At 35.5% G+C, this 17,369-nt stretch overlaps 2 protein-coding genes across 2 annotated transcripts in view; one reads left to right on the forward strand and one right to left on the reverse strand.

The window, feature by feature from the left end:
• Window positions 1-17,369, forward strand: part of LOC140040017 (ubiquitin-like modifier-activating enzyme 5) — a 62,932-nt gene that overhangs the window by 1,934 nt on the left and 43,629 nt on the right. The window lies entirely within an intron of this gene.
• LOC140040016 (3'-5' exoribonuclease HELZ2-like) overlaps window positions 1-17,369 on the reverse strand; it is a 29,252-nt gene that overhangs the window by 1,848 nt on the left and 10,035 nt on the right. The window contains exons 10-31 of the mRNA XM_072085636.1: window positions 17,211-17,271; window positions 16,947-17,002; window positions 16,791-16,857; window positions 14,722-16,635; window positions 14,372-14,633; window positions 14,022-14,229; window positions 13,668-13,802; window positions 10,931-11,433; window positions 9,754-10,404; window positions 9,116-9,509; window positions 8,526-8,906; window positions 7,856-7,931; window positions 3,921-7,704; window positions 3,326-3,589; window positions 2,949-3,043; window positions 2,701-2,850; window positions 2,449-2,586; window positions 1,498-1,790; window positions 1,185-1,381; window positions 858-960; window positions 486-716; window positions 153-306 (exon numbers count right to left, since the gene is read on the reverse strand). Of these exons, the coding sequence (XP_071941737.1) occupies window positions 153-306; window positions 486-716; window positions 858-960; window positions 1,185-1,381; window positions 1,498-1,790; window positions 2,449-2,586; window positions 2,701-2,850; window positions 2,949-3,043; window positions 3,326-3,589; window positions 3,921-7,704; window positions 7,856-7,931; window positions 8,526-8,906; window positions 9,116-9,509; window positions 9,754-10,404; window positions 10,931-11,433; window positions 13,668-13,802; window positions 14,022-14,229; window positions 14,372-14,633; window positions 14,722-16,635; window positions 16,791-16,857; window positions 16,947-17,002; window positions 17,211-17,271 (10,117 nt within the window). The remainder of the gene's footprint in view (window positions 1-152; window positions 307-485; window positions 717-857; window positions 961-1,184; window positions 1,382-1,497; window positions 1,791-2,448; window positions 2,587-2,700; window positions 2,851-2,948; window positions 3,044-3,325; window positions 3,590-3,920; window positions 7,705-7,855; window positions 7,932-8,525; window positions 8,907-9,115; window positions 9,510-9,753; window positions 10,405-10,930; window positions 11,434-13,667; window positions 13,803-14,021; window positions 14,230-14,371; window positions 14,634-14,721; window positions 16,636-16,790; window positions 16,858-16,946; window positions 17,003-17,210; window positions 17,272-17,369) is intronic.

Here is a 17,369-nt window from a genome sequence, read left to right on the forward strand (position 1 = left end):
AAATCGTTTTCGTAATTTGTTTCATCAGTTTTTTGATTCCTATATTAGAAAAGTACAGATGAAAGTAATCTGGCCACAGAAGTAAATATATATGTTACTTCTGTCTGTTTATGTCTAACAAGTTCATGTACATATATCAGAAATTAATTGACCTTGACTGAGTACCACAGTTGATACTTGAACCTCCTCTATTCCACGCACTTTCAGATCATCTCTGATTCGTTGACATTGCAAGCGATACTGCGATAGTATCAAAATATCTTTAGGTTGCACTCCCTTGTCCAACAGTTTACAAGCAATTCTCACCTACATGAAATAAAAATTGACAACATTTATATATTAAAAGTACACCTTGTATCATAACAGTAACATTTGTACAAAGATTTAGGCCTATAACTAAATGGTCACTGATCACATTATGTAGCAATGCAAACTTTACACCCATCAACCCCTTCCTCCTGTGTACATGAAAGTAGATTACTAACCACATGATACACCTCTTGTGGGTTGCTTTTACTTTGTTCACTTCCTTCTGAGCTGTTAACAGTCAATGTCTCCTCTTTTCCATACACGTGACAGAATACGGTTGGACAAATGGAACCAGCTGGCCAAAATTTCCTTTGCCAGTTTTTAATTTTGCGATTTTTAACGGAATCGTCTGTCACCAATTTTTTATCATAGAAAGCGCTTGATGGAAACTCACAGATTTTTTGGTGCTAAAAGAAATGGAAACATTAAATGTGAGCAAACACTATAAAAACAGCATGGTTGTACTAATGGCAGTTCTTGCAATATAGCAATATGTTGCATTTTTTATCGTATTCCTTTTGAAATAGAAATTAAAATAGTAGACTTACCATTCTGTACTGTATGGTTAACATCATTGTCCTTGCCTCATAACGCTCTAGTAGAGATATACCCAGACCTAAATCCTCTGCATGCTTCTCTTTAATGATTGGTCTGAAAGTAAATGAACACAATTATATTATTAAATAAAATCCAATACTCACATGAGGACTGGGTGTGAAATCTGGTGAAAATGAGGATAATACTCGATTTACAACAAGGAATTTATCAATGTCTTGTGTTCGAATTTAGCCTTATTTAAAGAGAAGGTTGGGGCGGGTTTATACTCGGTCATAGACAAAGCGCTTCCCAGTTTCAGATTGACATTTCATTCTTACCTCAACTGTTTGTGATCTCCAATAAGTACAACTTGGTAAGGTGAACACATAACAAGAGGGATAAGAGACTCAGGTTCACTACACATCCCTGCTTCATCTATGATACACTGTATAATACTGCAGTATTCTTTGACACAATTAGAACCAGCTGAATTGCAAGTTGCTAAGATGATTTTATATTTCTTAAGTTCTTCTTCCTGTAATTATTAGGAATAATATATACAGTAATATTTTCAAAAATGCAATAACAACTGATTTTAAAATTGTCAATCATTTTATACAAAAGTCTCATTTGAGTAAAATTTGGGTTTACCTTTGCTGAATCTATCAGTTTTAAATATCTTGATCTTGTTTCCTCAGTAACGACTGTTTCTGGTCTCAGACGTCGAAATTCTCGATCGAGCTTGCATATTTCAGCACTCTTAGAATTGTCACCGGTCCTGATGAGATGGTGTAATGCAACGTTGACATGATCAGGGTCAGTAGAGGACTGTATATCAGCTTTTTTCCCGACGTTTTTTTCCCATGGCAATGGAAAATCTTTCTTTTCAATAGTTTCACTGTAAACTCGAACAATAGGTAATCCTGGAAACCTTTTTAAATAACCTAATAATAACAAAATGACAATTACTTGATGAATTGTTGAGCCTTTGACAAGTCATAGAATTAAGAATACTATTAGAAGCACTAATAGTAAACAATTTAATACTCTTTTCTAATTAGTGTACAGCTAAATTGTTCCTAGTGTATTTATATAAACTCAACCAATATCCCATTCAAACGACTAGAGAAACGCTGCTTGAGAATCAAAACTGCAGACATGTCTCGACTTTTTGTCACGTTACTAAAGCGATTTGTTCGATATGGTCGTTGTTTCATGTTCCGTGACTTGCTACATTTATTCATTTTGTCATCTTATTCATTACTATGCCCTGCAGCTGTACTTTTTTCTGCATTTTTACTTTATTTTTTCAACTTTTATCTACTGGTATTATGTTTATTTTTATTTTTTTTCATTATTTTTAATTGATTAATTTTTTATTTATCTTGCCTTCGTCCTTTTTCTAAATTATCTCTTGTCATTATTGTTTTGTTACTTTTATCTTTTGGATGTAAATAAATGTTTTTTGAATTGAATTCAATTTTCTCTAGCACTCGTCGGACTCCTACCTGTACCTTAAGGCAATATCATTCATGCTACGCGCCACAGCAATATATTATCCAATTATGAGTTATTTTATCAAGTCAAATCAAAAGAAATTACCAGCCACAACGTCAACAGACTTATTAGATGGTCCGCAGTAGAGAACCTGTGGCCTGCCTTTACCAGTAGGTGGTATTTTTGTGTTCATCTCAGAAAAGTAATATGCTAGTTGTGCTCCTGTTACAGTTTTTCCAGTTCCTGAAATCATTATAATACAATGTTACAACACTTACACCTGGCATCTATAATGAAATTCAATAAGTAAAAAATTGAATACATTATTTATATCTGTGCAATGACATCCTACTTTACCTGGAGGTCCTTGTATAACTGTAAATGGTTTTTCCAGAGCTGCCTCAATTGCCTGCTTTTGGACATTATTTGGTGGTGGCAAACCTACACCTTTTATTTTTCCAACTTTAATTGTTTTTGCAATTCCAGCAAGTATGTTTGCAGTAGAACCTTTAAAAAAAAATGTTTAAAGAGTGAAAAAGCAACCGGTCTTTTTTTGAAGTGCACCAACATTTTTTTTTAATAAATAAGTTCAATATAATACTTACTATCTTCCTTTCCTCCCATCTTGTGCTTTTTAAGAAGAACAATATCTTGATTTAACTTGTTTCCACTAAGACCATTTACAGCCCTTTCAAGGCGCCTTTGGATAAAAAAATTCAAATAATTTAAAATATCAAAACTGCAAATTCACAAACTGTTTTTAATATTGTTAGACTCAATAACAAATTTGTTACATTAAGATGTTGTAGCAGCATCCAGACTAATGTTTTAGTAGGTTGTTCACATGTGATGCAAAATCATAACTTAGTGGACAATGAACATAATCTTTTTTCCGAGCAGGATTTTTTTAAACCCCCTATAGTATATACTATGGAATTTATTACTGTAGTACCAAAGATGTATGTGTTAAGTTTAAACTCACCTATCTGATTTTCCTCTTGGAATGAGCTCAATAATACAAAGATGTTTCTTTTTTGGCTTTGGATAAAGTACACTCTGTGGCAGGGACGAGACAGACTGGTTTAACCTAATGCAAATTTTTTTCTGCATTTTATCCAGGTTAACTTCTGTTGTGTAGCAATGGCCAACCCAAGTAGATTTAACTTCAGAGCGATTCTGACTTAGCTTTTTGTGTGGTACGTCGAGGCCAGAGTAGCGAACACATAAATAATCAGAGTGATAAAATCTGAAATTAAATTGTATAAAACTCCTATAATATGCTTATGTAAGTACTATACTAATTTCATCTCCTTGGCTTGTCTAAAAATTTGAGTAACCTTGGAGTGCTACATAAATGGTATAAATAATTATACTGTATGCATGAATTTCCAACCACAGTAGAAATGTTGAATTAAGAAATAATATAATAGGATTAAAAGTTCTTGTTTATACAGAATGTTTACTGTATATATAAACTATGCCTACAGTGTTTTACAAAACCATAAATTCTACATTAGGTTTGTTAAATTTGGAACTTAATTTGAAACTTATTATAAAAGCTGAAAAGATATAACTACCTTATACTTCGATCGACACAGAAATTGGTTGGTAGCTGAAACACACCATTGTAACTCTGTTTATCTGAATCAAATGTCCAATTTATTGAGACATTCCTGATGATAAGACTGTCATCTTCAGATACAGCATTTGATGCAGATTCCATTGATAGCACTGCCAACCAACGTTTCTGATATGTAGGTATGTCATTCGCCCCTCTAGGTTTCTTATTTGCTAACTGAGAGAAACATGTAACAGGATCGGAACGATGTTCTAAACATATGTCCAGTTCAGGTGTCAAGTTGAAGAGTTGGATTTTAGGTTCAGGAATTCCTCGTTCAAGTCCTGCCATAAGCTTAACTTCAACCATGTGCCCTAGAGTGTATTCTCTTTCAAACTCCACAAAATGATATCTGTTTCCGTGCCGATCTAGTATTTCAGATGTCACTTCTTTCTTCAACTGTTTTCCATTCTCACTTTTAACTACAGTTCTTTGATTTTTTTCTTTCTCGGTAGTTTCAATTTCTTGGGCAGCATAATGCATTGCAGCGCGAATTTGATGGATATCGTCATCTTCGATTCCAGAAAGAATTTCTTGCCAATGAGTACTGTTAAAAGTGACAACAAAACGGTTTGCATCTAGTTCTCCTGCAGAGCTGTCCATCTTTGGTAGAACCTCAGTAGGTTTTGCTTTTGCATCATATATTCTTTGCTTCCATGATACGTTGATAATATCATTATCAACCCCTGGTATTTTTGATGGCTTTAACTTGTTTAAGCCCACAGCCCTACCAGTAATTTGCATAAATCTAGGGAAGACAAAGCTAATATTTTTATCAGATGCTTGCTCCACAGTAGATAAACATGAAATTGATACCTCTTTCAACTGTAAAGCCATCGTGAACAACTTTGTTCTTTTTTCAAAAGCCTTGGCATTTGACGATTTAATTGTTGAGTTATAGCAGATGGAACTGATTTCTTCTTCAGTGTAAGGTTTGTCTTGTTGGTTGATAGCTGCATCTATAAGGCGGTGCACAACTATGTCAATGTAACGTCTTATTGGAGATGTAAAGTGAGTGTAGAAGTCAACTTCAAGAGAATGATGTGCCAGATCTCGACCATCGGAAAGGCTTTGACCAGAACATTTGTAATCCGACTTCTCTTGTATCATGTAGTAGTGTGCCATCATCACAGAGAGCTTTGGGTGTTTATTATCAGTACAAACAATCTGGATAATCTTCATCATTTCAGCAAGACTGGCATCGGAACCTTGCTTGATATTATTTACAATTTCCACCAACTGGTTCCATTCCCGTGTCTGCATTGTAATTGTGTTACTTTGTTCACCACATTTACAGACATCATCACAATTGCACTGTGAAGAATCAACATATTCTTTAAACTTCCCTAACATCTCTTTACTGTTTCTGATGTGAGGTAAGTGTTTGACTTGAAATTCCTGGAGAGTATCAGGATCTGGAGAGAGCTGCCTTCTGAGTGGCACACATTGAGGAAATATTTCCATCAAATACTCTGCGACAGCTTTGTTTGCAAGGATCATGAATTCTTCAATCAGTGAATGTGCAAGAGGACATGATGCCTCTTCTTCATTTTCATCCTCATTGTATGAAAATCTACCTTCCTTAAGGCGCGCTGCACGAGTCTTCTGAGCTAATTCATTCAGTACATGAATTGCAGTTACAATGGATGGTTTTACATCATTGTTTCCATTATGAATGATGTCTTCTACTTCTTTGTACATGAATTTTTGTCTGGATTGAATCACAGATTTCACTATTTTTGTGTTAGAATGTAGACCGTCATTTCTTATGTCCATAAACACAGACATTGCTAATCTATCTTTTCCTGGAATTAAACTGCAAAAGTTGGTACTAAGTCGTGATGGCAGCATGTTGATGGGAGCTGAAAGTGTTGGATAATATGTAGTGGCTCTCTTCTTTGCCTCTTCATCAAGCAATGTTTTGTTTCCTACAAAATAGCTGACATCAGCGATATGAACTCCAACTTCATAATGACTGTCAGAAAGTTTACGTATGCTAAGTGCATCATCAATATCTTGACAACCTTTTGGGTCGATAGTGAATGTTTCAATATTTCTTAAGTCAGTTCTCTTTTTCATTTCATCTTCTGGAATTTTCCAGTTTTCTGAAAACGTCTTGTCAAGTTCTTCACGGACTTTCTTCTTCCAGGTATCTTCAACTCCATGTATAAGCTTTAGAATTCTAATCCCCTCTGCTTTGTTAGTGGCTGGAGGCAGCTCTTCTGTAACAAATCCCATTGGATACGTCATTTTATCGTGCCATTTCCAATAGCGTACCACAAACAGTTTATGAAGACGGTCCTTGTTGGTCACCACAACTTTCCTTTCTGAATAAAATGGCTTATCACTGTTGACCTGTTTACTTAAGGTGTATATGTCTACAGTAACATCCTCGCTCGGTGATTTGTTTTTGTCCTTTGTCTGTATGCAAAGTTTTGGGAAGTCTTTGTTTACGGGTACCATAAGGCTGTTACTATGCTGATCCAGCATGCAAACTAGTTTACGCAAGTAGGGGTCAGATGCTCTCTTCAAGACCTGGACAACCTTACCATACATTTTTTTAGATTTTTCTTCATTTTCTGGATTATCCAATGCTTTGATGTCAACTTCTTCAAGAATTTCTTCATTTTCTTGCACTTCTATGATAACTTCATCATTGTTTAGAGCACGCCCTCTGTTATGCTTACTTATTATTGAAATATTCATTAGAATATCTTCCTCTAAAGTGGTAGCGTATGTCTTTCCTCGAACATCAAGATGAAATTTGCATTTCTTATATTTTTCTGGTTCTGATTCAAGCAGTGGTCCATACTTCTTGTCTTGATCTAATTCTTCGCTACTTATGTCGGTGTCTTCTGGATCGTACTCTTCAAAGAATTCAGAACCTTGAAGATTTGAATGGTCTTTTTCTGGAACAAATAACTTTATTGCAATTTGTTCTAACTCTTGTTTTTGTTGAAAATTGGTTCTTTGTTTTGTTACTGGAATAGAATCCTCATTGCTTCCTTTGTCCAATTTCTGAATTGATGGTTCCTCATTTCTTTTAGATTCTATCAAATTTGAAGATGATCCATTTTCATTTGCAGCTGATACATTGTCGGTTTTCATTTCTTGGTTAACTTGTCTTCTAAGTTCTTTCAGAATTGAATCATTGATTTTTTTCTCATCAATTTCTTCTTCATCTTCCGACTGCCATTGTTCAGATTCACAGAAATCCGCCGGTATTTCTGTGAAAAAAGAAAAATCACCACTGACAAAGTTTTCTGAGTCATCTCTACTTATTGTGGATAAACGTGGAAAATCCTCGCTGATCTGTCTTGTTATTTTATCTTCTGCTGGCTTCTTTCTCTTTGGGACATCCACAGATTTTTCTTTGATGACAGATGGTTTGAAAGGAGCAGCAAATGGATTGAGTCCAATGTTCGTAGCGTCAATGTCTCCACGTATTTGTTGCAGAGTTAAATTAGTTGGATATAAACTTCCGTGATTCTCACATTTCTGGAGAAACTTCTCCCAAACCTTTGAACAAAGACCAATAGAACACATCGCTATAGGATCTCCAACAACCATCAGAAGAGATTTGGCTCGTGTAAATGCAGTGTTTAACAGCTTTTCATCAGAAAGGAATCCATAGTAAAATTCTGCACTTTCGTCCGGGCTGTTGTATTTAGCAGCAACATGTGTCTTCACTAAGGTTGCTCTTGTTCGTACAACACTGATGAATAATGCTCGGAATTCTTTACCTTTAAGAAATAATATATGCAAGTTGTAATAATGAATTGCAGTTTACTCTTGAATTTACGTTCTTCAATATTGTAACAATATAGATTGAGGGAAAACTTGAATAACCTGTGCAGAATTGCTGTATATAATGTTGTCTACAAAATAAATTACCTTGTACATTTCTTACACTCTCAACTGTTACATCGTTCAACTTGCGTCTTCGAAGTTCTTTACGTATTTCACGCACCTGAAATTAATAAATGGCCTATGAATACTGTATACTGTAAATTTTCTAATAGTAACCCACACTCTAATAGTAACACCCCTTCTAATAGTAACCCACCTTATAAATCAATCTATAATAATAACACACTACGCTAATAGTAACCCATGGGGGTTATTATTGGAGTCACAAAAACTATTGAAAAAATGACACTAAAATCAACATTTGTTTATTTTGTATTTTTCTTTTCATTATGAAGACTGGGCATGGTCGTATTTTGAAAATAAGGAAATAATGCATGTTGATCTCGGGAGTGGGGGAGGATTGAGTGTTTTTGAGTTTATAAAATAAAGTTAGAGGTCAACCATATTTGTTTATTCGTACTGTTATATTATTTTGCTATGAGTTGCTGACTGGAAAAGTTGGGGGTGGATTACTATTTACAGGTGCGTAATTTAAGATTAGTAATATTAACCCACTACTCTCATAGTAACCCCCCTTCTAATAGTAACCCACCCTAAAAAACAATCAAAGAATAATAACCAAATGTTACAATTCAAAGATTGACGGTATCTGTGGTGAATGTACCGTATTTATGCAAAACAGCGATTTACGTACCTGAGAATTATATGGTGTAACAACACCAATACTTTTTTTCTCTCCCCATTCTGTTGGCCAGTTGCGATAAAGACCCTCAACTCTGAATCCAAGTTCTACTACTTCATCTCTATTACAATATGATGTTCCTACAAGATGATCTTGGCCCCTGACAGCATAAAACGATAACGGGTACAGAGTTGGGTGTGGTGGGTGCAACTTCTTGGAACTTAGTTTGGTTTTGTAAAATATGTCGGACACAAATGTTAGAATTTCTTTACATGTTCGGTAGTTGTGATGCAGAAATATAGTATTTTGGTCACCTGTTTTTTCGTAATGATCATGTAGGCGCTTAAGAATAGATCGATCAAATCCACCAATGCGTGCCTCCTCAGAATAGACCTATTAGAAATACATTTCATTGAAAGAAATTGTCAGTCTTTATAATTCGGTTGAATTTAAGGGCTAGTTCAGGCTTAATTATTTAGTTCAGACTTGATCATTTAGTTCAGGCTTGATTGATTTAGTGGGTAAGTCATTAACTTACCCAGGTAATTAAGTCCTTTGGTTCTCCAAGTCTAAGCAAAATGTTTTTTTAAGGATCTATTTACCTTTGGACTCATTTGAATATGATCTCCAGCAATTGCTACACATGAGTTCCACTCTGCCATTGCTAACGGCATAATAGCTTGAGTCTCTAATGCCTGACCTGCCTCATCAATTAGTATGTGTGTGAAATGACCTTTCAAGTTCAGAGATACTAATCTTAATGCCATATTAAGGGTACAGATGACAACTCTAGATCTCTTCACATCATCTCTGGTTGGTAGATTAATTGTGTTTGTGGTTTTGTCAATCAGACAATACTTCCTAACAACTGAAGGTATGGTCCCAATACGTCGTTCAGATTGGTACACTCGAAGCAGCGTTGGTTTAAGCCCTGTACATTTTGGGTAAGTTGTTAAATATTCATCTAAATGTTCAGTAATGTACAAATCTGCCCCACTAAATAAGATAATAAAAACATTAAGAACACTAAATAAAATGTCATATTCATCTGTAGATTTATTTATTATATGTACTATTTATTTATATAGTTCATTACAACCTTTATCTAAAAATGCTTCCTAATTCTTATTTTGAGCAATGAAGTTATACTTACCTACCTTATGGACAATTAAAAATTAAAGTACCATAAATAAAATTATGCGATTATCTATACTTATCATAACCAAATTAATTTACAAACCTATTGGACATGGTGCAAATCAAAACCTTTGTACCGTGTCTCAGAAGGATCTTCTTTACAGACTCTGCCATGGTTCTTGTTTTTCCTGTACCAAATGGTCCATATATCACCAATGGTGGCCCACAGACTGTCATATTTCCTGCCATACGCATATACTCTACTGCTTGTTCTTGTTTTTCATTGAGAACATCAGTAGCCAAACCAGCTGGAATGGCTAGTTTTTCTCCAGCTATTGGAAACACAAAATCCATGTTTTCCAAACTATCAATAGCATAGTGCATTTCACAGAAAAATAAGCGCTCAACCTGGAACTGAACTTCAATACTTATTTTAGTTTTTGCTTTCAGTTTTAGTTTTTCTACAAACTTCGCATTCAGAGTTACATAGATGTAGTCTTTTGTGCGACCATTGATGCTTTCATTGGATACAATTTTAAGTTCATAAGCTTTATTTGATTCTGAATCAAATTTACACAATACACTTTGTACAGACTCCATGATAATCTGGCTGGATTCTGTGTCACAGTTTAGAGTTTCAGTTAGTTCTATTTTACCAAAGAGTTCACCATTTTGAGCAATGAACATTTCGGTACCAGCATAGGATTCAACTGTGATAGTACTTTCAATTTCTATTTCTGTCATTGTGTTGAACCTAAAATTATGAAAAACATGTTATTATTCTTCATTATATATATATATGTGCCTTTATAACTATGCCTTTTGTTTGTTAACATCTTTGATTGGCTGATTTGTTTTATTATGTAATTTTGTGACTTATATATGTTATCCTTTGTTACAATTCTCTTCACCTGATGATGGGCTATGCCCGAAACATGTCGTAAAAATAAATCTATATTGAGGCAGTTTTAACTTATTTGATCTTGATTTTTTTCTATATCCTGCCTATGCAGCTCTTTGATTTATATATATATATATATATATATATTGATCAAACAAGCAAGTTTGACCAATCGCTTTATTCACATACATCAAATAATGATTTGAAAATTAAAAAAAAGTAAAACTTCTAATTGAAAATAAAATATAAAAAGTATGAAATGAAATGTAAAGGGGCAGTATTGTAAGCGCAGTATATCGAAAAATGTCAAAACATACAAAAATTGTTATAAATGTAGTAGTATAAGGCCTACAATATCTATTAAAATAATAAATAATACCTGTTGATCTTTTTCATTCTGTCCCTTTCCTCCAAATGCACCATTTTGTGCATCCTATGTTTGTAATTCTCCTGAGTTAGCTCACCTACATTTAAATCATCAATATTTAGATTTGCACTTGGTGGCTTGTATTTCCTGATGAGGTCTTCTTCAATAGGGCTTGGTTCAGGTGGTCGGATTATCTCTGTATTACTTGTGTCCCAAATAATGGTGGACTGACGTTCACTCAACTGCTTCATGTATTTAGGACGGTCTTCTTTTGCACCAACATGAACATTAAGTTTTCGAACCATAACTGGCTTCTTCCCAAAATCAAAGACAACCCACTGATGGAAACTTCCAAGCATGTTGCTGGTGAAATGTACATCTACGGTATATGTATATCCATCCATGATTAAATTTCCAGGACAGACTTGAGGTTTATTTTCTTCTTTTGGATGTGACAAAAAAAAGTGCAAGCGATGTTCATCGTAAAGTAGGCCAACACGTTTTAACCTTTCTACCTAAATATGGATATTAAAAATATTGAAAGAATTTCATTTAGCTTCGATTTTGTATAGATGACAAATTTCGTTTTTGTAAAAGCACAAGTTAACGGAGTACTTACTCGAACGTTTCGATCTCTATCAGAGATCCTTCTCAACTGACTGCGGAGTGTTAATGCAGCTTGGTCATTCTTGACGTCATCTGTTGATGACGTTGTACGCCTCCGGTTGTAGGTTGGAGGTTGTGCGGGGCTCGGCCAGGTGATGTGTCTATCAAATCATTGTACAAATGCGAGAGTTCGTGGGCTCCAGTGTCCCGGTTCATGGTCTTCTCTTTATTTCTCCTTATATGTAATGATTCTCTAATCTGTCTGTCTTTGCGTTTAGGCTCTTTGGTTAAGATGGTAGCCTCCCAGTTCGGTACATGATTGTGTTTTATGACATGTTCTGTAATGGCAGATTTGTGTATGATCGAAGATGTGGATGTTCTGGAGGCCCTAGTCATTACTCCCCCCGTGTTTGTTGTAACATCTTTTTTGTGATCATTAATTCGTGTTTGTAATGCCCTCCCTGTTTCCCCAATGTAAACTTGTGGACAGTTGCGGCAGGTGACTTCGTAGATTACTCCACATGTATCCATCTTCTCGATTTTATCTTTTGGGTGGACAAGGCTATTCTTGATTTTATTTTGGGGTAGGAAATAGGTTCCGACATTGTGATAGGAGAGAGTGCGTCGTATTCTTTCTGCCATTCCTTTTACATAGGGGATTCCTATGCTACCTCGCATCTTGATCTTTTCCTTCTGTGGTTCGTGTCCTTTGTTCTTTTTTCTTTTTCGGTTTTCCATAACTCTCTGGAAGGACCACTCTGGATACTGGCAGTTGTGTAACGCTTTCTTGATGTTATCCATCTCAACTTTCCTCAAATCCATATCTCCCACTACCTTCTCAGCTCTGTCCACAAGCGTGTTTATAAGCCCCAGTTTGTGTTCGAGTGGATGATGTGAGTTGAAATGTAAATATTGGTCTGTGTGAGTGGGCTTCCGATAGACTGAGGTGGTAACTGTTCCATTGTCATTGAGTGTGATGAGCATGTCCAGGAAAGGTATTGTGTTGTTTGTCATCGATTCTGTGGTGAACTTTATATTGTCAGTTATATCGATGTTATTAAGATGTGTGTTAAATGTATGTACTGTACCTATGGGGATGATAGCTAATACATCATCAACGTATCGTTTCCAATACACAGGCTTGATGTTAGTGGGTGCCGTGTTTATGGCTTGATGTTCGAGCCACTCTAGATACAAGTTCGCCAATATAGGACTTATTGGGCTTCCCATAGCAATGCCTTGTATTTGCCTATAAATGTTACCATTGAACGAGAAATAGGTTTTGTTCACAATTAAACCGAGGAGCTCCATTATGTCTGTCACATGTAGTTTAGTTCTATCCAGAAGTGTCGGATCTGTTGTTAGGCGATTAATTAGTGGAGTAATCTACGAAGTCACCTGCCGCAACTGTCCACAAGTTTACATTGGGGAAACAGGGAGGGCATTACAAACACGAATTAATGATCACAAAAAAGATGTTACAACAAACACGGGGGGAGTAATGACTAGGGCCTCCAGAACATCCACATCTTCGATCATACACAAATCTGCCATTACAGAACATGTCATAAAACACAATCATGTACCGAACTGGGAGGCTACCATCTTAACCAAAGAGCCTAAACGCAAAGACAGACAGATTAGAGAATCATTACATATAAGGAGAAAAAAGAGAAGACCATGAACCGGGACACTGGAGCCCACGAACTCTCGCATTTGTACAATGATTTGATAGACACATCACCTGGCCGAGCCCCGCACAACCTCCAACCTACAACCGGAGGCGTACAACGTCATCAACAGATGACGTCAAGAATGACCAAGCTGCATTAACACTCCGCAGTCAGTTGAGAAGGATCTCTGATAGAGATCGAAACGTTCGAGTAAGTACTCCGTTAACTTGTGCTTTTACAAAAACGAAATTTGTCATCTATTAAAAATATTGTTAAAAAGTTGACACTTAAAAAAAGCATACAATTTTAAATGTTAAATAAATGGAATTTTATCAATCTCCAGAAGCTTTCTATTTAAAAAAAAAAACCATTATTTAAAGTATATTTATAAACATTTTAATGGTGTAGGATAATTGAATGAAAGTTAGTTTGCTACAAAAGAGAAAGACAAAATTTAAACCTTCACTTACTCCATCAATGCATTCCACTTGGAATGTCCAACAATCTTTGAATACTTTGTCACGTTCTCTGTCAATGGCATCGATAAAACAGTTTAGTTTCTTCTCACAACTAATCTGAATTTCAGGTGGTTCTTTCTCAGTGATCTATAAATATAAATGATATATACTTTAATGATTATGAATTTTAATGTTGCAGTGAAATGAATAGTTTTGTTTTATGATTATTACATAATTTTGCATGTTATATAGTGAGTCACACATGCAACATGAAAAAGGAAAAAATCATTTAAAAATTGAAAGATCTAAAAATAAAACAAAAATCTACAAATAATGTTAACATATTTAGTTGTCTACTTTTCATACCAATTTAACCTCAGATGTTGATGAGTTGTATTCAATCAAAAGTTGATCCATGAATGAGAAGAGTTTGCTCTCGTTAGCTTTTCGTCTTTTCATCATTCGATATTCATGTCTTTCTTTCCATTCTTCCAATTCTTCTTGAGTGTGTGCCAGTGTGCAGTGGTTGTTAGCTGGGTCCACATTTGAGTAGGGGCAACTATTTTCTTTGTGTCTAACCATGAAAATAACAATATATTATATTATTTTTTAAATACATCCGATGAATTAGTTAAAAAATTTCTTTCAATATATCTGAGATGTCCATCTTATGTGCTGTATATAAAATAGTAGTTAGAATAGTATAGGTTTCTTACCGGTTACAAATAACATACTGTCCGTTGACAACACCAAGTGGTGGACTTCGGTGTTTCCAGCTTCTTTCAGTGTCAGAGTTAACACAACGTTTGTGTTTCAAAGTGCTGATATGGAATTCAAGCGTCGGTGTAGAATTAAAATCCATCTTACAGTAAGTACAATGGTAATTGACACGTTGTGGGATACTTTTTTGGACTTCTTTTTGTTTTTCGTTATTAGCTGACAAATTCTGGCTTTCAACAATCTCATCCAAGCTTTTCACTAAAACATAAATATGCAATATGTTACATTAATATTTTTAACATGGTGAGTAAGATTAACCACAAAATTAACAATGCTTTTTACTTACATTTGTGTTTTGCCATAAATATCCAAATTTGCTTTTCCTCCTCTGAATGACAATGCATGCATTGCTGTCCATGTCTATCTGCATAGTCACATTTGGATTTGTTCTTACACATCACAGGTTTAGTATTGGGTCTAAGATTTGGATGTCTGCCATTGACTTTAATCCACTTTTGTTGACCAGAAAACACAAGACAAATCTTTTCTTTCCATGAATGTCCAGCTTCACACTTTGTTGTGTCTTTGCAATGTTGTCTTCGTTGCTGTCCTCCACGGCTCCAGCATGTTCCACATACAAATTTTAAGTGGAATGGACATTTTGCTTGTTCCTTAGCTGCCAGGGTGTCGGGGAAAGCTGAACTGACTGGTTTGTCAAATCGAGTGGGTGCCGCCATGGATCCACAAAACTCCACAAGAGAGTCTCTATCAATTGCGTACCTTTGTTCTAACTTCCAGATTTCCAGTTCTATGGAATCGTGGGCAAAATTACAGCTGTCGCCCCTCTTACAGTATGATCTGACATAGTATCTGCAATTATCTGCTATGTTGTTAGGAAGCTTAGGTCTTATTATAGATCGTATTATTTTTCCATTTTCATGTATTTCGTGTGCGAGTATTTTACAGGTCGACCATGGATGCTGCCTCCAAGGGTGTCCACAAAATCTTGAATCACTTCTGTTTTGAAAAGTTATACAAGGAGGCTTCAAATAGCAGCATTGCTGGCATATGTAAGTGAAACGACCTTTAACCTTTTCAAGAAGAGAACTGAACAATGCAGACTGTTGCTTTGCTGCTTTCAGCTGTTGATTTTCAGATTGATGAAATTTATGTTGAACTGGAAAGGGAGGTCTATCCATTGGAAGTGAACTTAAAGGACTTACAGGTTCTGTATTAGGCCACTGGTTTTGGTTTGATTTGATAACATTTGAAAAATTACCAAATGACATGCCAACAGGTCTTTGATGTTGTTGCCAAGATGCAGGGACCGCAACAGGCTGCTGATTTATCAACGCTGGCAAGTTACTTTTAGAAAGCAGATTTTCTAAATTAATAAGTGGCATGCTAACAGGTTGCAGAGGTCCAGGAACTGGTGCAGACATTTTAATTGGCTGTGGTTGCATGGCAACAGGTCTTGGAGATTGTTGCAGAGGTCTAGGAACTGGTGCAGAAATTCTAGTTGGCTGCGGTTGCATGGCAACAGGTCTTGGAGGTTGTTGCAGAGGTCTTGGAACTGGTGCAGAAAGTGTAGTTGGCTGCGGTTGCATGGCAACAGGTCTTGGAGATTGTTGCAGAGGTGCAGGAACTGGTGCTAAAATTGTAGTTGGCTGCGGTTGCATGCCAAAATGGGTTTGATGCTGTGGATTTATAAATGTTGGTGGTGGCTGTAGTGGTTGCGGAACAGCAGGTAGTGATTGTTGTTGTATCATAACAACACCACGTTGGGGTGTCTTCTTCACGTTTCTATGCACGTTAGATCCTTGGAAACTGGTTTTCAATCTATGAGTATTCGATTTCAGGTGGAGCATAACATCTTTTCGATTGAAGTTTCCTTTCCTTTCTGCATTCCAAACCTGTTTTTCTTCGTCTGTATGTGGGAATTGACAATCTGGAACCTTACATGGCTTATCTGCTTGATAGCAGTAACAAAGCTTGTGTTCACCTTTAAAATCTTTATGTACACGTTCACGAATTTGACACCAGACACTGCGTTTGAACGCTTTGGTTGCTTTGGTGTCTGGACAAATTAAAATGTCCTTAAAACAGCTGTGGTTTCTCAAATTGCCGTGATAGTAATAGCCACTTCGTCCATAATAAGCAGTCCTTGTAAAGCAGTTTCGGCAGGCTAATCTAAGAGTTAAAGCTTCTATCCATTCTGTTGCATGTCCAGTTACAATCTTGTTAGATTCATTTTTTGATCCTAAGGAAAGAAAGAAAATATATCAGCTTAAATAAATTTGTTTTTGCCAAAAGTGGTTATATTTTGCTTGCAGTTGTATGAATAATTTTATTGTATTTTGTAATTGTAATTTTTAAAATGTTTTTTATATAAACAAAATTAACCTCTATCCTCACCTCCATTTTGTGGAGTTGCATGGTTTTGCGGTGTACTAACATGGCTACGCAACACAGCATTTCCAGACTAAAGTAAAAATATATATTTAGAATAAAATATTTATTTTTGAAATTGTATTACCCCAGTTAATATGAAGCCAAAACACCAATGTTTACCTTATGTCTTCGCTTTTTGGATTTTTTTGAAGAACCAGAAACATTTTGTTTGTTTGCTATAAAATAAAAACAGTTTTGTGTATGTTAATTAAAAGGCTTGATTTATGTTGAACATTCACCCAATCAAAACTCTATCCAAAATTGTTTATTATACAAGTATCTCTAAATTGGTGCCGTACACAGTGCAGAATGGCCATATACTAAATGGTCACAATTTCCTCAAATATTGTAATAGGGTTGAATAAAAGGCTGATAATGATATACCTCTGGATTGCTGGTTGTTTGGACTGCCAATTGGTGAGTGTCTTGGTCCAGCATGACTAATCTATGAACATTATCAATATTTAAGCAAGTTCAGAAGGGATGCAAAAATATCTGGTTATATAGTATAGTTATTAACTTACTCTATAATATTTGATTATT

Source organism: Antedon mediterranea, chromosome 2, assembly GCF_964355755.1.
Source record: "Antedon mediterranea chromosome 2, ecAntMedi1.1, whole genome shotgun sequence".
NCBI classification, from domain to species: Eukaryota; Metazoa; Echinodermata; class Crinoidea; order Comatulida; family Antedonidae; genus Antedon; species Antedon mediterranea.